Source organism: Seriola lalandi, unplaced genomic scaffold (genome assembly GCF_002814215.2).
Source record: "Seriola lalandi dorsalis isolate HSWRI2012SDOR001 ecotype SW California unplaced genomic scaffold, Sedor1 jcf7180002054579, whole genome shotgun sequence".
NCBI lineage: Eukaryota > Metazoa > Chordata > Actinopteri > Carangiformes > Carangidae > Seriola > Seriola lalandi.
In genome coordinates, this window is record NW_019525132.1 from 2,148,633 (window position 1) to 2,173,618 (window position 24,986).

The 24,986-nt window shown below is 38.5% G+C and overlaps 1 protein-coding gene across 4 annotated transcripts in view; it reads left to right on the plus strand.

Annotated features, from left to right (window-relative positions):
* Window positions 1-24,986, plus strand: part of tfec (transcription factor EC) — a 46,555-nt gene that overhangs the window by 2,586 nt on the left and 18,983 nt on the right. For all 4 annotated transcript variants that reach the window (XM_087177056.1, XM_023417926.2, XM_087177057.1 and 1 more), the window contains exon 2: window positions 3,782-4,022. In XM_087177056.1, the coding sequence (XP_087033182.1) occupies window positions 3,795-4,022 (228 nt within the window). In that variant the 5' untranslated portion in view covers window positions 3,782-3,794. The remainder of the gene's footprint in view (window positions 1-3,781; window positions 4,023-24,986) is intronic.

The following is a 24,986-nucleotide window of genomic DNA, read 5'->3' on the forward strand; positions in this document are numbered from 1 at the left end:
TTAGATTTTTCTCACACGCATTTTGCATGGCTTCTTTAACAAGTTATAGTGTCAAAGTTGTATTTTAGTTGCAGGAATGAGAGCAAACAGTTGAGAAACAGCTGAACCACGCAGGTTTTGAAACACAGCTCTAAATGGTGACCTCAGCTCTTCACGCGAACCCAATACTCTCTGGAATAATGACCTTGTGTGAGGGGGTGTATGCTAAGAGGACTTTGCCGGTGTGATCAGTGATAGAGGCTGGATCTCCTGTGTGTCTGAGCTCTTCATCATTATCTTGGCTCACTGACTCATGTCTTCAGCGCAGGGAGCAAAACTCTTGCCGCGGCCTTGTTCCCGACGCGATGGGACGCCGGGAGGGACAATACGAGAGAATTAGCGGTGAAAAAAGCAAATAAATAGGTGCTTCAATACATGACAGCCCAGCAACAAAGTCCACTGTGGATGAGAGGGAGAGCGAGAGACATAGAGAGAAGGAAGGAGAGAGAGAGAGGCCTTGATGAAAATAAATAGTGGAGCTCAAAAGGAGGCAAGGGTTGAGCGGATTGGAGGTGATGATGAGTGGAGAGCTGTACAAAGTAGTACATCTATGGGAAAGGTTTTAATGAGGCAAACGTCAGTGTGTGTGTGTGTGTGTGTGTGTGTGTTTTCTCAGCTGTGACACAGACACTGAGAAAATCCTCAGCAATGATACTCCAAACTTCCTGTCTCCACGTGGGTGGGTGAGGATTTGTGTAAGTCTGTAAGTCTGTAAGATGGGTATGTAGGTAGGTGGGCAGGTAGGTAGGAAGGTAGGTAGGTAGGTAGGTAGGTAGGTGGGTGGGTAGGTGGGTGAACTGGAGACTGGAACCAGGCCTGGAGCATAAGCAGTGCAGCACTGTTGTCTGTTGTCTTTCAGCAACAACAAGGCTTTGTGTATCTGTAAACATCCAGAGCAGCAGGAGGCCTTCAGTTAACCGTCAGTTCTCAGTTGGAATAAAAGGAAGTCAAACAGGGGGACCATTTGTTGAACAACCAGGTGATCATAAGGTGTTGGTATCTTGAGTTCAGGACATCACAGTCACACTGTTTATAGCATTACGTGGTCATTCAGCGGACAATAAATAATGACCCACTGTGGATAAGGTGAGCTAATTAAGGAGGAGAGGAGAACACCAGAGTTGGTCAAGATTTACATTAAACCAGATGTGAAAATGATCTAGATCATGTCTTAAAAAGTGGCTTCCCAAATGTTGATTAGTGAATAAATTAAATGAGATTAACTGCAACAACCAATGTTAGTCCTTAGTAATGAGAGACAATGCTGCCGTGGCCTGAGGATGCTCATTAAAGGAACACTTCACAGACTTCTAGTAGTAGTACTTCTATAGTTCGGTGGAAATGGAGAAGTAAAGACAGACAAAACAATGGAAATAGAAACAAACACATTCTCAAGCACGCTAGTGAAAACACACACATACACACACACACACACACACACACACACACACACACACACAAAGAAAATGTTACAAGTATACGAGTTACAAGTACTATGCTGATCAGTAAAGTATAAGAGTATTAATCGGACTCTCTAGTGGATTACTTTTACATTCTGTGTAAGGAATGTTGAGATCACAAACAGGGAAGAGCTAAATGCAAGAGGATTAACGCATAAATGGAAACTGTATTTAAATGTGTCATGTGAATATTGAACAACTAAATAAGGTGAAATTCAGATTAAAAATCTGAATTTTAGGAACTGAACTTGTAATTTGAAAATTCCAGAGGCACACATTTTACGAAAGAGGATTTTTATTTGCTGAATGACAGTTGGAAGGCAGCTGCCTCATCCAGTGCTGCCAACAGTGGATTAACATTCCTCACTTATAACACTTTCACACACAAACCCTGTGTAGGACTTGAGATCATGAATACAGGTTCAGTTTACAATCTGCATTTAGCTGTTCACACTGGACTGTTGGTTTGGGGTTAATATGTGACTGTTAACTGTTAACCAAAGTAAACTGCAATGTTTTACACTGAAGATGATAAATGATAGGAAGTAGTTAAACCTGGAGTTATTAGAAAAACCAGTGTTCATTGTTCATAACAAAAGCTCAGACTGGTCTTAAACCCAGGTAGGGAAAAGTGTTCAGTTATCCACAAACCATATGTCAGGGAAGTTTGCTGCTCTCCATTGCCAGTGGTCATATTATTCCAATCAGAGTCCCTTATGCCTCCCGAAAATAAGAAAATTTAGAATATAATTTAATTTAAATTACAGCTAAAAATCTGCATTGATACAGTTAATAAAATAACGATTCTAAATTAAGTTCTGGATGGGCAGTAAAATTTAAATGTAGGACATTCAAATATAATCCCTGAAGGTGTGTATTTTATTCCTGACCCTGAACCATTTGACCGGACTACACCCATTATGGGTTAATAATGGCGGAGGGGTAACTGGGTGACAAAAGCCTGGTTGAGTGACATTCCCAAACCCATAAAACACTCTCCATGTGTTAAGCCAGTTAATTGTTATTTAAGAAAGATGCCTTGCCCATGGGTTAACAGTGAAGCTCACAAATCACAGACAAAGACTCAGGCTAAACCCACACAAACAAACCAGTTGTTCCAAATGACCGTTCTTGTAGGAATGCAGCTAGGTGAACAAAACCCCGTCTCTACGTTTTACAAAAACCTGTTTTCTCAGGCCCGGTCCACGTCATCTACACATTTTTACACAGTGCCTAGAACTGCCTGGCAAACTCTGCAGCGGAGGTATTCTGCAATGTTGGTGACAGAATAAAGGCAATTAAACGCTGTTTGCACTGTGCTTGGACAGCCAGGCGGCCATATGCCTTGCCAATTAACCTCTCACTTGAGGAGGGAGAAGGAGAAAGGAGAGAGAGAGAGGCAGAAACTAGACACCAAGATTATAATCACACACATTCTTCTTTTTTAAGCTACCTTCTCTATGTGTTCAATCAGTTCTGCATTGTAGCAAATGTATGAGTCTCCTATTTTGCATGTATTCTCCATTAGTACTCCACTGGCAGTGACAGCTAATTTGCACTCAAATATTGTAATTTAGATATGAAGTACTTACTTACTTTCATACTTGTGCCCTTGGCTCCCCTTGGGACCACTGGCTGTCGATGACTTCTCCCTATCCCCTGCAGTTCTGGGCAAGATTCCTTTGGAAAGTTGATAATTTCTTAAAGTTCTCAAATTTTTTGACAGCAGATGGTGAAGCTCCCAAGCACAAAGTTCCAATAGGAGCTAAGGCATAGTCAATACAGTTAATGTACTTCTTTGGGTATCCATTGATGGTAAATAGGCCCAAGCCAGTTGGATGCAGAAGAAAAGGATTCTGCTTTAAATGGCTTCAGAGAACATTAGTGTATTGTGGACATGACAGACCACCACATACCACCCTGTGACTAATATGTGCTGATGTGTGCTGCAAAGTTTTCCTTTAATGTTGTAATAGGAAACTGTCCAGCTTTCAAGATTAGCAACCAGGGAAACTATGGCATCCATTGTTACACTCAGTGGAACACAGTTTTTACTCATGATCAGAAATGCATGCAAACTGGCAAATGCACAAACACACACACAACCACATCCACCCGTGCATCTCCCTTCTGCCCTCTCGTTTCCCTCTCCTAAATAAGTTATCCACTGAGAAATTCAAGAATAAATCATGATTTAATAAGGATAATATAACAATTTCATTACATAATTGGTTAATTTACTGACTAATTGTTATTTCCTTTTTTTTTTTTTTTTTGCTTAGATACAGTTTCGGGATGTCAGAAATGTTCCAGTCGTGCTCCGGTCCAAACAACCAGTGGGTGATTAGTCAGAGAGACATACAGGAATTATATAACTCTGAACCACATCCACATAGCTGGCCTGAGTTCCACCCCCCTCGTCCCAGCGGCACCCTTCATTATTCTCGCTCCCAGGGTCCCTACGGTGGAGCCTACACCAGAGCACAACACCCCGCTTGGTACCAATCCCAAAACACATGGACGGTAGGTAGACACAACAGAACATCATGGTAACACTGTCCTAATCAGAGTGTTGAAAGTTAATTAATAAATCAGATTCAAACCATTATTGGTAACTTAATTATGTCTGAACAAGACTCAGACTCTACAGCCATGCTAGCAGATATGTGTGGCTGTTTGCAGGCACAGAGCGTTCTATCACAATACTGACATGCTATTACTTAGCAAATGTAATGTTCACATTTTCATTTACATTAGTTTTGTATGTTAACAGGCTCTCATTTGCTAACTAGCACTAAACACAAGGTACAGCTGAGGCTGATAAGAATGGCATTAGTTTTGCAAATATTATTTTATTATTTTACTACTGTTCTATTCTGATGATGGTGGTAGATGAATACAGAAAGGATTATCAAAGTCGGTACAATTCATCCTGAGGGGAACATGAATGTGCGAATCGGGTTTTATTGAGACATTCCACTAAAAATCAGAAAATGTCAACCTCATGGTGGCACTAGAGGGAAAGGCAAGGGGTCACTAAAATCAGTAGCAATCATCCTTCGGGGAACATGATCATCTGAACAAAAATATCAATAAAAGCCATCAAATATTTGTTGAGATATTTCAGGACCAAGGTGGGTGGGATGACTCACTGATCCCTGCAGCCTTGCCACATAGCTAAAAATGAACATTTATAACAGTGACGTGTAACATATCATAAGACAAAACTTAAAGGGGCCATTTCAGATACTTCTGTTATAACTAACCATATTTTGTTTCAGGGCTTTGCATAAATGGTTCACCAATATAGGTTTCCATCTATGTTATATTCAAATTCCACTTTTATAAAGATCAGAACAAATCCTTATTTTGATATATTTCCACATGCCTGTTGCTGGTATGTCCTGTGTCTGTTTTTGGTGCATTAAACTCCCTTTGTTCCTCTCAATCTTTTCACATTACACTTATATGGCGAGCAGACAAAGAGCTGTGATCTTTGTCCAGTTTGCTCCAGTTTAAAAGATCCACGGTTAATGTGAGTTTTCCACGGTTAATGTGAGTTTTCTCTTGCCCCTGCGCTTCCCCTAATAGCCCAAATTGTATATCACCACAAGTAATTACTGAACTGTCAGGTTAAAAAAAAAAAGTTTAATTACAGAGCTCCATCAAATGCATCAGCTGTCATAAATATGAAACCCAACCAGGTCGTAAACTCAGCAGGCCTCCTCTGCTGACCCTCCTCCAGCTTGTCGCCTGTAAACAACATCAATGACATACTGTGTAGTCTATTCATCACAGCTGTTTAGAGGCCTTTGAAAAAAAAAAAAAAAAAAAAAACGCAACAGGGGTGAGATCACTGCTTTAGAAAACTACATATTTTATTTGTATTATTCTTTTTAAATGCTGCTTACAATGGAAACACATGTCTTCTTACAGTATATGTGTAACCATCTGCCACTACATACATACTAGCCTGATTGTGACCATATCGCTGTTGTTCACATGCGTCAGGAACCATTTGAATGAACTCTGTGTTTTAGGGGTCATTTCTTTGGAATTCTGTCTCTGGGGATTTTAGCACTATTGTCCAGGCAACTAAAACACCCCACACACACAATGTGCTGACAGATCACTGAGCCATAACTGGCTACTGCAATTACTGTATACCATTCAATGTATGCATACTGTTGCATTCTCTTGTGGTTGAGTTCTTTTTTTTTTTTTTTTTTTTTAGATTTCACAAAGATTGCAGGCCTCATTTGGGATTTAAAAAAATCACATCTATTTTCCTGCATTGCTTTGATGCAAAAGTGAGACTGAATTTTGTATGTTTGGGATACGTCGGGGCTATTGTGAAAAGAGCCAAATAACTCCCAGATCGGATGTCTCTTAGGCTTTAGGGAGGGAATTTCTGGAAGGGAGATATGAATCAGACTTTTAGAGGAGGAGGAACAGAAAACATCCCCACATTAGTTGGATGACTGATAGACTTCAAAGCATTGTTGCAGTATGTTTTTCACTTCTGTAGGAGGCCTTTCATGTGCTAAAGTTGGCCTTGTGTGTGATGTGTGTGTTTGTGTGCATGTGCAAATGCGTGTGAGTGTTTGTGAGTCGATATCTGCCTCGAGGTATGAGCTGCCCCCCTTCAAGGCAAGAGGAAGAGTGGCTAGGTGGATGCAAGTGGAGATGTTGGGGGTAGAGTCCTTCCCCAAAGGACTATGGCACTCTACTTTTGCCTGGAGAATTACCTCTCTGGTGCTATTATGACTGAACTCCAGATTTCACATACTAATTTCATATCTTCCCAGACTATAAATGATGCATATTAAACTACCTATGTCCTATCCATTTCCTGAGAATTAATTTAGTTCATAATTGACCTAATATGGTGATAAAAAACCACAGTGTTTCAAAATGCTGAAATGACTTTCTGTGGAGGATCATAGGAAAAGTTACTTATATATTCTGAAGGTTCTTTATGATGAAACTTGCTTTGAGTCGATAATATCTTCAGTCTATTCTTTTGAGTTGCACAAACAGTGTTGAGTTAGACCCGTAGTATGTTCCAAACTAAATCTGGTGTGTTCTGAAACTGCTGTCAAATACAACACTGTGGGTAAATGGCTCTTTACACACTACAACTCAAGGTTTGTTTGTCTAATATCCATGGCAGAGCCTGTGAGTCATAGTGGAAACAGACTCATAACTTCACTGTGCTGTTGCGAAAATTTCCATAAATTGAACTGGCCAGCTTGTACTCACTGTGGCAATCAAAGACAAAAGCAGTGGTTTGACAAGCGCACTTTGCCTGTCTTGTTCTCATTCCTGTTACAACGAAACATCGTGATCAAATGACTGATTCACATCGGAAAACTCTTTCTCGGCCCATCCACAAGGTCAACTCCAGCTCAGTGACAGACAGGTGAGGAAGAGGAGCTAATGTTGTTGCTAACGCACGGGTGGAAATGGAAAAATAGAACCTGAGATATTAAGGGGAATAAATTAAAGACAAAAGGAGGAAGATTGAAAACATATTGAGGAGGGAAAATGTGGCAGAGAAAACAGCCAGCAAGGAAAAGGGAAGGAGCCAGGACTGATGTGAAGAAAAAGAGGAGAGGAAATAAGAGGAATGCATGAGACAGGGAGGGAGCAAAGAAAAGAAGGAGGGTGTCAGGGCAGCAGGGACACTAGCAGGCCAAAGCATGGGAGAGCAGTGATGATTGGTTTGGACCACCCATCTGGACTGGCTGAGCGCCTGGGCTGGCTGGACTGCTGTTTGCCTGCTGGACTGGGTGCATGCATGAATGAAGGAATAGAGACAGACAGAAGTCCTGTGTAATAATTCAGAAAGATGGAACAATGTGCTAGAAACATTAATAATATAAGAAGAACTACATATAGGTAATGTACTGCAGTTAGGAAGCTAATGAATACAGCTTTTTTTTTTCTTTTTAAAAGCTGTTGGCTTGGAACTGACGTTAACATGTATAAAGGAAACATTGGTTTGTTATACTCTAATAGTCTTTTATTTTAGTAGAGCTCAGAACCGATACAGTGTGCTGGAATCTTCATGCTCGACTTAAAATGAAATGAAACCTAAATTTTCAGAAAAAAAAAAAAAACTATATTAAAAAAAGTGAAAAGTGATGCTATCGCTATTTTAATGGCTAGATTTCTATGTCTAAGTATCTTTATGGAACCTGGCCTAATACATACTTAGAGATCTGCAACTACCTTTTGATGTCAGAAAGATAGAGATGTCATCTTTTTTTCATATGATTGGATGATGGAATTGCTGGTTTCAGGGAGATTTTTCACAGAGGTCTTTCCCCTGACCTCTTCTGATATGAAAGGGTTATCTAGGACACTAATAGGATTAGACAGAATAGCCCTCTTAATGCTTCATGTTAAATTCTTTAGTGCCTCACACTGGACATAACTCCATCCTCACAACACACACATACACACAGACACCGCCGGCCCTCCAGCTCACCCCTGACCCCTCCCTATGCCGATTGTCCTCACAACAGCAGAGATAAAGCCATTAGACTGTCCCCATAATTGACACACAGAACAAGAACACAGACTACTTCTGGATAAAACATATCATAATCCCTTGAGGTGGGGGCACTAGAGGGGGGGGGGGTTCAAGGCCACCAAGATAGCTATTCACTAAACAACACGACATGGAGAGACCTCCGGGAAAGACATTGTGAGGTGTTGGTATGAGACTTGGTATGACACCCCTGGGAAGAATGGTAATTAGTAACGAAGAGGATTGACTACACTCACGGGCATTTGTTAAAATCTGGTAATACATTTGGAAACATATGCATACCATAATGCTTTTTGGTTGTGCTGATGGTAGAGAACAGGTAAAGATGTTGCATTTTAGAAACTAGCTTGTTCATGTTGCCACTGGAATTATACTTTGGAGAAGATATACTAAAACATCTCATGGGTCAATCCAAATTCCTATCTGTAGCTGAGTTTGAAACTGACATGTTGAGGTTATAACACAAATACAGAGCAAAACAGCCACATGAACATCTTAAAATTACACCTGTGCAGACAGATGAGCAGTCCTTCTCTATATTTAAAATATGATTCTGACTCTTCTGCTCTTTGCTGTAGAAAGGAAGTATTTGGGAAAGATGTACACCAGTCATACAAAATATTAAGGATGGCTTCCTTAACAGCACTATTTTCCAGCCCAATTTTACCAACACACAGCACAGCGGTTTAAAACGCTTTGCAATGCTGTCTCCTAGAGAATACATTCATAGTATAACTAATTTGCAAAAGCAAATATGTTTTGAGGGAAACGTGATGCTGACTGGATTATATTCGCTATTTACATAATGAGGAAATTAACAGATCCGAACACATCGGTAAAATGTTCACTGACAATGTATTTATTTTGTTTAAATATCTGGTCTTGCAATACAATATCCGCTCATAACAACTATTTATTATTAGGATCTGGCAGCATTTGGAAAAGATTGTGGTCTGGTTTAATACAGAAAATGTAAACAGTGACTTGAGACAAACTGTGTTTATTAACCACGATCTTAACCTTAACCACAATGCTTTTGTTTCTTTTTCTCTGGAAGCAAACCACAGGCTCTAGAGTCATAGTCCTGTGCTTTATGTGCCATCGCCAACCCCGACCACCTCATAGCAAGTGTGGTGCAGTACATAAATGTAGGTCTTCCTTCACTCAAAAACAGTTGCATTTGTCACCACAGTGTAATTTGGAAAAAACTATTTTAGTTCTTTATAAAAAAGTAATTTCTTGGAGACAGGGTTGTGCTACGAGACAGAATTTTACAACTCTGGAAAGTATTCTGGCAGCAACTTTTATCTTTCATCGGGGAGATTGCCGGGAAAACACTAGAAATATGGTGTTCATGTTACAATGCATGCTGGCTTGTATTTGATTGGCAAATGCACCTCCTCGCCTTACGATACCCCTTTGCAATGTGGCAAAAGTTGAGCGAGGTTTTCTGATGCCTAATTCTGATTCATTATCTGCATCTTATCTTCTCTGGTTGGTATAGACACAGGCAGTGGAGGCCAGTGATTGTTACATGATTTCACCTCACCTTGAGTAGATGGGAAAGATGGCGGTACAAACTATTTTTACCTCAGCAGCCTGTCTGGGGCCTCAGATTGGCCCCTAATTGAATTTTCCAAGTTTAGACTGAAAACTTGATCGCACCTTTGCCATTAGTGCTTCCAGATTTTGTAATTACTTCAGGATGTTTTTCTTTTTTCTTTTTGTTCTTGACCACTCTCTAATGTCACTTCTATAGACTTACTGTCCTCATGTTTTTACCTTCCTTAAGCTATTTTATGTTGTTCTGTTCTGTTGTTTTTATGATGTGTTAGGCAACTCAATTCTTTTAATGCTATATTAACTTATACAGTCTGTATACACCATCATATTCAGTTGCGTACCTGCTTTATACAAGGATAAAAACCTAAAATTACAATCCAAAATGTTTATTCATATCTCAAATAAGTGGATGGGATACGCGCTCAAGTGATTAGGCCAAGATCAAGCAGTAAAGAAATCAGTGCCATGGTAAAAGACCATTCGTCTCTCTGTATTAAGAGACAATGACTGTTAGTAATTATCTTAACAACATAGGCCTCATCAAGCCCTCTACTCTCTACCCCCGCTCTTATCTGTCCCCATCTCTTTACGTTTACGCCTTCCTTCCCTTCCGCCACCATCCTAAACATCTTCAGAAATGGTTTGTGTCCTGTGGCAGTGTTTTTGACCATTATATCTTAAGCAATTCTGACAGTTTTCACAGAGGTTCATCGGACTAGGGTGACTGTATGGATAAAGTGTTTCTGCTATGAATCACTGACAAAAATGGAAGCTAATGCTGCATTCATGACAATTCAGCAGAATAGGAAGAATGGGGAAACCTCACATTTTTCCACCTTGGGAGTGTTGACACATTATCCCAAAATGGTTATCTCCATTTCCAGCTGTGTAGTCACAGCAGATAAATGGAATTTTAAGCCTAAAATAGATACAGTATTTGTAATGATCTGTTAATGGGTAATTATTGTTGTCCAGTCTGTGCGATACATGGGAACATGGCATTATACTCATACAGTAAGACAAATGAAAATATTGAATCCTCTTAAAAAGTGCAAATGTTCCCTATCCAAGCTCGGGCTGGATGATTGAATGAAATCAATATTACAATATCAATAAGGATATTGATCTCATATTTATATACATAGAACTATACCAAATGTAGGCAAAATCATATATAAGATGATCATCAAGATGTTGGCAGTTCGAATCCCGGGCCTGGAGCCTTTCTGTGTGGAGTTTGCATGTTCTCCCTGTGCCTGCGTAGGTTCTCTCCAGGTACTCTGGCTTCCTCCCACAGTCCAAAAACATGCACAATAAGTCAAATGACGACACTAAATTGTATTAAAATAATATTAAATAATATTGTATTTACTTTTATAGAACATCATGACAGTGTGTTTTAAAGTAGATTTAGTGCCTATTTCAACTACCAACATATTGGCTTCAAGACCTGCAACCTTTTGATTCAGTGATGTCCTCTTTCACCACTGGGCCACACTTCCTCTCGTACTAATACCATCAGGATTGAAAACCATGCACCTAGTTCAGCCATTCATCCAATCATTCAACCCCGGGCATCAACGGGGCCCCTGCATACGCCATAGCCTTTATAAGATTAATGCAATGGATGGAACAGGTGTCTGCCAAAATTCCATTCCTATTTAAACCTCCAGGCCCATACCAGCAACCTAATCCTATTAGGCCTAATTGAGTGAAGTCGACAGTCTTTTTCAGTTAAACTAAGTTCACGCACTAATAGGATTCAAAAGGGGGCAAAAAAAGGTACAATGTGTCGAGAGTAGTAGTGTTAGTGTGTGTCTGGGGAAGGGCACAGGGTGTATCAGGGAGCAGGTAAACAGGGACTGTGTGTTGGGACCAGTGGAGGTTTCCCACTGGGTTTGGGGTTCTGTGTTTAAGGAAGAGGGAGGGGGTGGGCTGGAGGTCTCCCCGGAGGCTAGATAAGCTCAGAGGGGGTAACAAGAACAACATAATTGGTATTCAGGAACCCCTAGTGTGTTTGTGTGTCTGTAGGTGTTTATGATCAATGTGTAATAAACCATTGTTTCCCTTATATACATACATAAAATGTCATAATGTTGCAATTACATGAGTCTGCCTAGGGCTTTTAATTTGAAACAATGGATAAAGTGGAAAGAAGTTGCAACTTGGCCGAGGTGCGATGGAGGCAGAGATAGAAGAAAAAAGAAAGAGAAGAGAGAGCGGTAGATTTAACTCGCTATCATCGAGTTAGATAGATTTTTATTATCTCCTGCCATATTCATTCTGACTGCCACCCACCACCCAGGTACAGCAACACCCTTCATAGTCCAAATGGCCAATTGACTATCCAAAGCCCTGTTGTGTCAGTCTCTCTACTGGCCCTCCCTGTGTGCCTGTCATTTGGGTTGCACATAAGAGCGTGCCGTGTGTAAGATCCAGGACTGGGCTGATTTCATCACCACCCACAAAAATGTTGAGGTTTAAATGTATTTGTGATTCATCTGAATGTCAGCACGTGCAGTGGATTTGAGATAGTCAAACTAGAGGGATATAGTATACTCATTAAGCATATCAGGGGTAATCTGATTTTTTTTGCAATGAAATTGTCATCGTAAAATGAAGGAAGGAATGCAGCTGAGCTGTTTTGAATTTGAAATTTCATACTGCAGATACACACAAAATGTAGTAGTAATAGTGTGCACTGCAAATATATCTAACGTTCCTTAACTTTTTATGGGACATAAGAAAGCCAAACCAGCACTTTCAGTCTCAATTGCTTTACAGATATCTGTACTTCCATCAAAAACTTCCTGTTAAGAAAGGCAACCACAAGATATGATCTACAGTGAAATGTTCTCATGCCAAAAGACAGTAGGAAATGCAAGGCTAGGCCCTAAAATAAATCAAAAAGCTTGTCATGTCATTGAATCCTTCTTGTTTTTGGCTTGTGGCTAATACATGATCTTATCGAGGCCCTTTGTTAACGTCTCTCCCCCCTTTGGTTCCCTGCTGAAAGACAAGATGAGCTGTTGTGATAGGCAAAGCTTCACACAGTCACACACGCACATCAATTTAAGGAGGTCAGAGTGGGACACAGTGTTTAGCCAGTGGCGTCAGTGACACAGACATGGCCTGAGGACCTAACCTTTCATGGCTGCCCATAGCCAGCGGTGCTACATGGGACTCCCTTTGAAGAAAACACATCCAAAGGGGTTTGAGAGACAAAAGGTTAGCATAGGCTTTCAGTGATCTTACATGGCCCCCTTTCTTGAAAGACAAATAGGCAACCAAGGTACTGAAGAGACAGTTGATATCTAACTGGAAATGACAAAGCAGATGTCATCTAGGTTTTTAAAGTAGTAGCACTGAGTTAACAGATTAATCATGGTTTTATTATTATATGAGACTGATATATATTTTTATATTTGATTTGATTTGATATTTTAGTCATTGTCAGTAAAGCTTTAGTCTCTATATGCAATGTGTGATTCTGCAGATGCATACAGATGCATATATAACTTTGTATTAAAACAGTAATTACTTCATTGGTCCATTAATCCATCTTTCTTTTTGTTTTTATCAGTTGATGAAAATTGTGAAAAATTTGCTCATAGTTATCAATTTTAAAATGTTACTTTTAATGTAGTTTGGTCGTTTGTTGTCAAGAAATATCAAAAAGTATTTTTGTGGACAGAAACAGATGATAGCCAAAGAGTATTGTGTACTATGGAGTGGGCTGCATTACAACTGCAGGTGTGTTACGTTACAAATTAAATCAGTACAGTACATATCTACATACATGTCAGCCAATATAACGCGAGCGCCATCTTATTCATTTCTAACTGAAGTATATATTATCATCAGTCATGTACATTTTTCATGGAATTCTTAAACACAACAATTAAGAGAGAAAAGGTCAAATGCTCTAAGATAAATCACTTTGAGTTTTAAAGTTATTTAAGATCTTGCAGGTAAAAAAAAAGCTTGTTCTGTAGGAAAGTTGATTGGGAGACATTTAGACCATAAATCTTCAGATGAAATAACAAAAAAAAAAAAGCCCACTTTAATAAGTTACTCAAGTCATTTTCTTGAATCATGAAGAGATGAGAATGATACTTCAGTTTCAGTCAAGAAAATAACCAGTGACATTTTTTACTTTTTTAAAAAAGTATTTCAATAGTAAGTTTTCTTGCTGGTTTTGACAGTGTAGTATACTGTGGAGTCTGCTTCAGGAGACCTTTTAAAAACATCTGTGATACAATCCTCCATATTCATTCAGATAAAGGGACTTATAAACTGCCTGACAGATAATTAAACCATTATATGCTGTCAGTTCTCCTAATCATGTTAAAGAGGGGTTTTCTTCATAGACTTTTCCTAATCTAATTACCTAATCGCCCATTTTCCTCTGATATCACTTGCAGAATGGCATTGCCTTTGTTTCCTGTATTTTCCTGTGTTTTTCCTCTGTAGCAGACACACAACTAGTTATTTTCCACGGAAAGTAAAAGACACATAACTGAAATGAGAATATACAGTACAGTATATGCCTAAATTAAAAAGCCATGTTTTGTATTTCCTGCACCTATTCCCTACTCCATTAGAGATAAGAGCTGGGTATTCTGTAAAAATGGAGCTAAGAACAGTGATGTGACTCACAATAGTTAATTTTCATCCTTAACTAAGTAATGCGTTTCCAATGGCCCGTTACAAGTGGCTCAGACTGTGAAAAATCCAGAGGCACAAACTCTTTTCAGCAGTTATGGGAAACAAGACCTCATTCAGTTTGAAGACATATGTTTTAAAAGGAGTGTGTTTCTGAAAAAAAGAAGAGGTTTTCCAAATATCAAACTTTTTTGCAAAAGGCATAGTTTGACTTTTTGGGAAATATGCTTATTTGTATTCTTGATGAGAGTTAGATGACAAGACTGATGCTATCTCTCATGTCTAAATATGATGCAACAGTCAGCAGCTGTTATCTTAGCATAACCATTGAAAACACCTACCTCAAAAGGTCAAAAGGTTAAAAAAAAATAAAAAACCTACCAGGACCTCATAGGCTCACCAATTAACACATGAAATTTTGTTTGTTTATTCTGTGCAAGCAACTAAAGAGTAACAATGATAAGTTGTATTTTTCATGGGGCTTATATGCAGAACTAGCCTACGTTTAAACCATCAGCTGAATGCTATAGCTTCATATTTAGTGTGGAAACATGAAAGTGGCATCTGTGTTCTCATGTAACTCTTCTAACTCTCGTCAAAAAGGTGAAGACCTTAAAGGCAAGACCTTACAAAGTAAAACTGTGTTTTTATAACTCCTTGTAATGGATAAATGCGGTGTAGTAAGGCTGTTTTAATGTTTTTAGTAGCTTCATAACAACATTAGAGATGCACAGTGCGACAAAGTGTAGAACTGAGTGTAAAAGATAATTCTTAATGTGAAGAAGTGGTCTGAGGTGACCTGACAGTGATTAGCTACTTTAACCTGACAAGACCCTACCTGTCCTGAGTCCACCTCAGATACCCAAGATCCTTGCCAAAATACTATGTATTTGTTTCTCTGTGTGTGTGTGTGTGTGTGTGTGTGTGTGTGTGTGTGTGTGTGTGTGTGTGTGTATGTGTGTGAGAGATTCCAGTGATGGAGACTGAACTATGAAAAGTCAGAAAGGGGGGGCGGGGGTACAGCTTAGTACAATGATAGAACAGAGAGAAGGAGGGGAAAAAAAATCAAAGAATTGGAATAATTGGCATAATTCAAGGTGGCTGGGCACAGTTAGGGGGAGTGTCAGTGTTGGGCGAATCTTTTGCCATCCTCAAAGAGAGACGGTCTGCACAATTAGCCACACGAACTCTGACCCCGCTCAGAATAATTAATGAATAACAGAGGGGATAAAGACAAAAGGCGCAGAGCGGTCTGGTTGAGTGGCGAGCGAGGGTAATACATCAAAGAATGCCGTTAATTGGCCCTGTGGCTTTCATTCTTTGCCCTATTTCTTTCAATTCATTGACTCAAAATAATGGGTTCAGGTTCATTATCAACAGGTCGTAAGCCCTGGGAGTGCCAAAATTCAACAGGAGATTCAGGGGTGTGTGTGTGTGTATGCTTGCCAATGCGTGTGTACAAAAATGTGTGTAATGGCTTAGCTTTTGCCTGGCCCCCCAAAGTCCTGACGACATCACTTCCACACAGGGGAAAGTAAGGGTTGTATAGTTGTGTTGAGAAGAGAAGAGAGCAACAGGCCACAGGTTTTATTTATTTTTTGGTTGTGCCAAGAACTTACACGCACAGCTTTTATTGTGTCTGTTTGTGAATGCCACAAGTGTCGTCACAATGCTGGAATATAACTGGTACGGACAGGTAAGTGAAACTGACACACCTACTGCTGTGCTGATGCTTTCAGAAGTAAATTGAGTGCTGATGTAACCGACTGATACTGAATGTAGTGAATCTGTGCTATGGCATCTGAGTTGCTTAAGTGAAGTAATAATATTGTAGCATACTATGAAACAATATTAGTACTGCTGGCCGTCATCAGTGATGGTGATATGATGCACAGCATTCAATGTAACTTAATCAAATCATTTTCTGATATCACAGACTTCAAACTACATTCACGTTACTTAAAAATCAAATTTTCAAACAATATGTTTGTGTCATGTGCCTGTTTGAATGCTGCAGATAAAGAGAGGCCTTGTTTCAGATCGCCGCGGCAGGACTGTGACAACTCAGTTTCATATGACAATAAAATAAAAAGAGGCACCTGGGTCAAACTTTGAATAAAGCTGAATAATGTGGATTTAAATGGCATTACACTTAATCAAATTGAAGGTGGTATTAAATCAATTCAACCCTTTTGGAATGGTAATATCAAAATAAACAGAGTCAAAGCACAGCACTGTACCACAAATGTGAACGGAATATGACTTGATTAAAACATAGCAGAGGCACTAAGTTTGATGACGTAAGGAGCACAGAAAAATATACACTCATTACTGTCCTTGCTAAATGTCTGTATTGGTACAGACTTTTGAAACTTAAGTAAAATGTCACTAAAACTACAAAAAATACTTTAAAAAAAGTGCCTTTTAATTAATTAATTAAATTAATTTTTTTGATGTCCAGTCAAAATAATCTCCAAATTTGATGATAATGAGCTGTGAAATTTCTATTTTTTAAGGTAAAGAAACTTTTCAGAAACTTTATCTAAACTTTATCTGACAAGTCATTCTCACTCCACTGAAAATGGGGATGGGGTTTTTTTCTTGGTTAATGATCAGATGACATTTTGGAAGTGCATGGTTTTCACACATTGCGAGTGTTAAATGTGTGTAATTCCCTCAGGGGCAATATAGAAAATCATAAGAAAAATTTAACAGACAAACAGACTCTTCAAATAAGACCTAGATTTATACGAACTGAGAACTTTAAAGAAACAAAAATGTAGCTGTTATTGTAAAATTTTAGAATATTTTAGATACCTAAAAATTTTATGAATCACAAAGCACAACACTCAACAGTATTTCTTACTGTTGTACATGTCAGAGTGTAGATAATGTCTACACTTTTGTCTACACTATGTCTTTTCCATGGCATTGGTAGAGTTCACCTTTTCACACCTACAGATGGCGTTTTCTGTGAAGCACCATGTCAGGTAGATTCATGTGTTCACGCTATGTTACAATGCCACCACAAACTCAGGTGGCCATTTCTTGTGAGTGTAGTACTTCTTTATGACTATGATTCACGTTCAGTTTGCTCCAGAGCGCCTGTTTAAGTTCCAAGTCTCTCTCTTTATCTTTCTGTGGCTCTCACTCTTTTGTCTTTTCTCACAAACTTCATTTACTGATTAGTGTCAAAGCCAAAGAGTGCAGTTTTGGAGCGAAAACTCCAGGTCATGTGAAATTACTCCCACTCACATACAGAACCAGACACACCATGAAAGAACGACGGGTAAGGAGGGGTGGTTAACTCAATTACCGTAACTTTGTCTGCTCACGACACGTGATTTTGTTAGAAATACTTCACCACTTGTTACACACTCTGAAATATTTCAGCCATCCTCTTGGCCGACTACAGCACAGTTTTTTCCCCCCTCTCGTCCTTTAATTGCCACACGAAAGGTTTCCCATACCTGGGTGAGCCATGTCAAGCAATTAATACCCTGAAATACGCCTTTTAAGTGAGTCTTTTCGTCTCTGGGGCTCCCCATTGTGATGAAAAGATTGGTGTCGTCTCACGTTAGCCTCGCACAGGTGCCTTCTCTGCCTGCACATCAGATCATTACCATAATCAGAGATGGAGAGAGAGACTGATATAGATAAAGAGAGACAGAGAGAGAATGTTGTAAAAGATAGATAGATAGATAGATAGATAGATCTCTGCATAGTTCATAATGCTGCACACACATGCTCGCTTGCACGCACGCGAACACACACACTCACACACACACACACACACACACACACACACAAACAAAGAGGGGTGTTAATGTGGGCTAACTCCACTCACACTGTTCACAGCTCAAATGCATATAGGATTAAAGGATTATCATATTTTAGATCAGAAACTACAAATCATGTTTACATCTGCATATACGTAAACATGTATACATATGCGTATACTGACATACGTATACTACAACATTTCAAAAAAGTTTAGATTGATTTCCTGCCTTTCAGGCAGCCACTGGTTTCCATATATAACCAGAGTTAACATTTTAACGCACTTACATTATCATCATGTTGTACTGCAGATAAGGGGGTGGACCAGCAGCATTTTGAGAATTCTTGCTTGGTGGTGTGTTCAAGGACAGTCTGACATTCAAGATCTCAGTGCATTACAATCAAAAGCTACAGTATGTCGTGAAAAAATTGTAATCCAGGAACAAAAACTAAAAAAGAAAAAAAAAAAGGCTTTTTTCTTGCATTGCTAAGGACTGATGGAGCAGATTTCGTACTCAGAAAGACATTAGTCCATAATGATTATATTACTTTGAGTTAAATAGACAGATGGATGTTCTGTGTATGGATTACCAGACTGAGACCAATGGCTGTTTAAATCAATCTAAAAACTTGCAGTATGCTTCAGAAAATGGTCAGCTGTAATGTTAAGCATACACAGTATGTATTTAACAGGCTAAACATACACAACAAGAAGCAAGGCCCCTTAATCCCTAATGCATTTGCACTGTTGCAAACTGTGCACACTTTGGATTGTTCCGCTCACAAATACTGAGATGAAAGTGATCAGACATGATCATTAATTATAGAATTACAACAGTTTCATGGTCGTTTTCGGTTTGCTGATTAGATCTTGTGGTCATCGTGAAAGCTTCACGGACTGCAGGGAAGAAAAACAGTAAAGCAGCATTCGTTTTAGTTCATGCATTCATTATCAACGCATAAGTAGAATAAATGCAATGCATGCTTAAACACTGACACTGGAGAGTGTGCAGTGCTCAGAAAGCTTGAGTTGGGCTTAGTCAGAAACATCTGTGCTGTGCTGTACTGTCCATTGAAATATGTGTTTTGCTTAATGTTACTTCACTTGGATGTTTGACCTTCTCTGTAGTATGTGCAGAGTCTCATACCAGAAGACATTTATCTGCTTAGGGGAGAAACTTTCCCTGAGCTCACCTTGAATCTCACCTTAATACATACTCATACAATATGATTTTGTGACATCACAACTAGTTTGGTCGTATACTGAGAGTGGACTTTTTCAGTGAAATAGGATACGTCACGCGGTTTTCTGGATTCTGGATATTTCAATACGACTATAGAGTCTTAGTCATTTTTTGCTACATAATAACTTTTTTTGTGGAAAGACTCAGAGAAGAGTAAAGCATATATCTCATACAGCTGACTTTATAAATCCCCGGAGGGAAATAAAAATTTAATCATTCAAACCAATTAACAAAATAATTGAATTTGATTAAAATTAAATTTAAACATGTCTGCAGGAAATCTTTAAAAGAGAAACATAACTGGCATGTCATGATGCTGTGTTATAACAGTATAATAGTCCACACTTTTTCTGCATAAGCCTAAACACTGACTTTTAAAAGGATCATAGTCATTATCCTGATGCTGAGGAAAGAGGCTGAGGTAGATGGATGGGCATACAAAGCACTTTGCCTTTATGAATGTGTAGGTGATATGTAGTTGCTTCGTCTTGGTTGGTGGTTAAAAGCAATTGCAGGTTCAAGCCATTCCTTGTCTCAAGTTGGTGAATTATGAGCTACGGGTTGATTTGTGGTGCCTTTTAGTTTTGGTGAGCCTTATTTGGTGAAATGTTCAATAGAGGTGGCACATGGTAGTCTGTAATGGAGGAATGGGCGGAGAGTCTGTAGCACACTTGGAACTGGCAGTGACTAAATGATAGAGAAAATAAATTGAACTCAGGCTCAGCTAATTACTCAATCTACCCGAGACTGGCAGCTGGAGTGATGAGAAGATGGCTGGTGGAGTAAGATGATCCAATAAAGGGGCTGGAAAATAAATACAGAAATTTTGAAAAATGTATATTGATTATATTAACAAAAAAGAAAAAGATTCGATCTGTGCCAAATGTGAAGAAATTCCTTCAAGGCCTTTCTGAGATATCACATTAACGAGAATGGGACACACGGATCAGACAGACAGATAACCCAAAAAGCATAAAAATAACAAATAAGTTAGAATGTTTCAAGTTGCACATGATATTTATAAAACATTGGATTTATTTGGAGTTACAGTTTTGGAAAAATGTAACCACAATAATGCCCAAAAGACAATAGATTCAAGCTTACGGAAAGAAGTACATTTGAAGTAGAAGGCATTTTCCAAAGTAACTAAAACATTTCTGAAGAAATTACGGTGGGATTGATGGCTTCTGGAAAAGATTAAAACTGTACTAAAAGAGTACTGACAGTGAAAACTGTTGCAATGTGTGTAAACCCATGTATCTAGCAGGGTGACAGAAATGTCAGTCAAGTGTTTGATAAACACAACAAACATCAGAGTCTAAGCAACTGATCTGAATCAGCTGTTTGTGGCCAACTGCACTCAGATGTTGGTGACCTCTCAAATTAAGTCAAGGACTGTAACTCCCATGTGAGAGACTGGAGACTGTGTGCAGTGATGTAAAGTATTTGTCTGTGGTGTCAAAAATTTGGAAAATTGAGTGAGCTTGTTTCTGTTTTCCTCTGATAATCCAGTCCAGAATTTGTATTGAAGTCTATGTCACAGGTGGATGGTACTTCTGTCACTCAGAGGCTCATGGAACATAATGTGTGAGACCGTTTGCTTAGTTACATAGTGTGAAAGAAGACCTCAGTAATGTGTGAAGAGTGAAATTTGTGGCCGTTAGAATGAGTTAAACAAAAGATGCTCTGTAAAGATGATGACCCATTACAAGCTGCAGCAATTGTATGAAATGGTATACATTTCCTGTCTCTTAAGTGGGCATGGTCAGCTGATATGAAATGTGACAATAGCAGTGCAATAGCTAATTTATTATTTACCTGTCTGCATCCTTTGGAAAAGAAAGCTGCATTGTCCTGATAATACAGCCAACACTCACTGATGGACTATTGCTTGTCCGTGTCAAAACAATACAACATCACAAAATAATAAACTCTCGATACAGTACAAATTTACGCCTATTTTGCCGCTTGTTTTTATCTGCTAGTCTAATAATATTCTCTCTTTTTTTCCCTCCAAAAACAGTTCAGTTTTAACTTTCATTCATGGTTTCACATACAGTATTTAAATTTCAGTTTATCCAGTTGGAAAGTGACATTGGCAGCACTGCAGTGAAACCAGACCAGAACCAACAGAGAGAAGAGATATGTGTTGCCAGATCTTGCGAAATGCCATTTTAGTTTCAGAATATATGAAAGAGATGTGGCCTGTGAAAAATTGGTCAGGTGTTCACTTGGGTGATATTACGGGATGGAAGAATCTGTCATAATTGGTGCTCATGTTCATGTCTCCCATTTGAGTGAATGGACTCAGGACCTGCCACTAGTCTCCTAAAGGGGTGGGGCAGTGGCAAAATCCATGTGACAAAGATACAGGAAATGATTCTAAGTGTGCCGTTTCCTTTCTGAACTTTCTCTGGATAAATGGATAATTTTCCAAACAGTTTAACACCTTCTCCACCTCTGTTTGTAATGTCATCCACTCTAGTTAACATTAATTTCTATGAATAAAAAAAAAATTGCAGACACAATGTTGAATATTTTAGACATTATTGAGACATATCGCTGAGAAAAGTAATTTAAATCATCTCCCAACCAAGCCACATGTTTTTCTATGACAAATGGTGCGGGACTAGCTAGGTGAACGGAAGAATAATAAACATTTTTGGGCTTAGAGGAACATACAGCAATCCCACCAACAACATGATCTAAATACAGGTCAGTATAAAAACCGATCAGACCTGCATGTAATAAGAAACCTGATTTCTTCTGGCGTTTAGCTTTCACTCCCCTTGCTTTCATTCTTGGTCTTCCTCTTCTGGGAAGAGGAGCACTGGCACTCCTACTCGTTCAAACAGCAGGGACACAAAGATAGCCGAACAGAGCAAACAAACAGCTCTTTGTCCACAGCACAAATCATTAGTTCGGCTAAGGTCAAAGTTGATTTAATTTTCTCCTTAGTTCTCATTAAACAGCTATTGCATTATTTAATTTCCCACAATCAAGTTAAAGGAGGGGGGAGTAATCAATATATCTCCAGCAAAAGCTTTTGAACAGTGGATTGCAAATTTAGCCCACAAATGCACTTTATCCTCTTTTTGATGCCATGTTAAGCTTCAAAGGTCAGAGGAGCTGCATTGAAATATTTCTGATTTTGATCTTCACTCTGTGGAGTTGCCAGAGACCTGAGTTATGTTAAATCAAATCAAAACTTAATCAAAACTATTTTTCTTTGTAGTTCTCTTAAGATATGCACGGAGATAAGTAGGTTTTGGGAAATGTAAACACTGTATTCACTATAGAATTTTAACCCAGTGATTCTCAAACAGGGGTTCTTGTACCCCATGGGGTAGTGTGACAGTTACCAGGGACTAAATAGAAACATTGTAGCTTAATTCATTTAGAAAATACAAAATATAATTTGATTATAAAATATGTCCGCATATTGAGTCAGCTGTAACACCTGGACACTAAATGGATGAACAGCTGAAATGGCTTAAAGTAATGGCTAAACGGTTGAAGTAATTAAAAAATAGTGGATGAATAGTTGAAATAGATAACTAAAAGTACTGGATAAATGGTTGCTGTAGTGAACTGCACTGCCATTCTGTGGCTTTGTGTGGATTTAAAAGAGACTAAAATGTATAAAGGATCACAACAATGCTAGCACTAAGGCACATTTAAACAACTTCCATAGTCGCAAGAAATGACATGGACGTCTGAAACAGTTTGTGAATGTCTGTGAAACAGATTTTGCTACCTGTTTCACAATTATGCATATAGATAAACATATAATTCACTTCATACAGAGTGGTGAATAACAGATAATCCCAGACACGGTTTTAGTAATGCTAAAACTAAGTTGTAACATAAAGAAAATAGTAGGAAGCACTTCATGTACTGCTGACAGCGACTTCTTTCAAACAGAACAGCTACATATCAGACAGGAAATACAAAGCCTTAATCTATATACATGTCGATAAAGAAAATTGACTCAAATTACCAAACACAGAATAATGGTAGACCGGTAGACTGCTATCTTCAGACATCTGCAATAATAGTCCAATAATCCACTTACTTGTTACATCATGTAGTCTAATATTTTTATATTGACTTACTAGAGTCTAACTTGATCAGTTTCTAATAAGTTGCCCAGGACTAAATTAAAGAGTTTGGAAAAAGGTAATTTTCCCACATTTTTTTTTGTTTGAAAATCTCTCTCCTCTCTGACACTGTTATATTATTGTGATCATTTTTGGCCACCTCATCTCTTTTATTGACCCTTTATTAATGCATGCCGTATTATCTGCTTCAGATGGTATTTACTTTACAATAAATGGTTTTATCTAAGAACTGTATTTCACGTCAGAACCAGTAGTGTTTTTTAATGATATTGTCAAAGCCCATTAATGACAGAAGCACCCTTTATAATTGCAATTTACTAAAGTCTTGTGTGACATCATGTTATGTTATGTTATGTTATGTTATGTTATGTTGTGTTAGAACAATTAACAGAAATATTTCATAAAAAGTACAATTAGACCCAAGGTTTTTTTACCTCAAAGTCCTTAATTACTGACAGTTATTTGTCATACATCACTAAGTGTAGTGCTGATGTTTTACTGAGCTGAATCATTTACTCTCATAAATGTCTGCAAAGCGGAAATAGAGTCAAAACATTGGATATGGCTGTTGGCTCATAGCAGAGCAGAAATCAGCAGGCATGACATCCTATCTTATTGCTAAATCTACAGTCGTCTTGGCCTTACTCTGGTTAGCTCATGTGTGTCATCATTTCTTCCACACTGTCTTCCACTCTGTTTTGTTCTAGCTTACTGTATTTGATGGTGACTAACAAGATTAGTAGTTTGACCTTTTTCTTACTTATTTTCTAATTTGATTATGTTTCCATAATGGTGTCTTCAGCCTGCACAAACTGACCTGTCACCTGTTTGCTTATCTTAGATACTGTTATATCTCTTCTTTTTTTTTACTGTTATCATAAACATATATTATGTTGTCTATACAGAAAATTCCTGGGAACATTAAGCAGAGGAAATTGTACTCCCCCTTTTCAAATTATAAAACATCATTAAATAGAAACAACAATTAAGATAAAACATAGCACATACTTAATTGCAATAAGTAAATTTAGAAGTCTGATCAAATTAAGTTTAGTTTACTTTTAGTACAAGACAAACATCACATATATCATCAAAAAATTATTTAAGTAAACATATATATAAACAAGATGAGGTCAAATCTTGGTATGTTGACCGTGTACGGCGAAACTGAGGATGTAGCTAAACTGATGCGGGTCTGCTGTAAACAACTGCAGATGGGTGACAAATTAAAGGAAAAACCTGAAAAATTAGTGGAGAAACAGGATGACAATGCCCCCATGCAAGGCACACGGGGTCACTGAATGGTTTGATGGGTATGAAAATGATGTGAATCATATGCGTGGCCTTCAAAACACCCAATGACGGAATATGTTTTGGCACTCTATTTTGTCCTCTATTTTGGCACATGGTGGCCCAACACTTTACTGAGACACATGTTGGTTTTTTATTTAATTTGTCACCTGTCTCTACTGTCAATGGACAGTAAGTAAAGCCTGCTCGAAAAGTCACAAAATCTCACTAGATTATGTAATATTAGCATATTCATGTCGTTATTGTC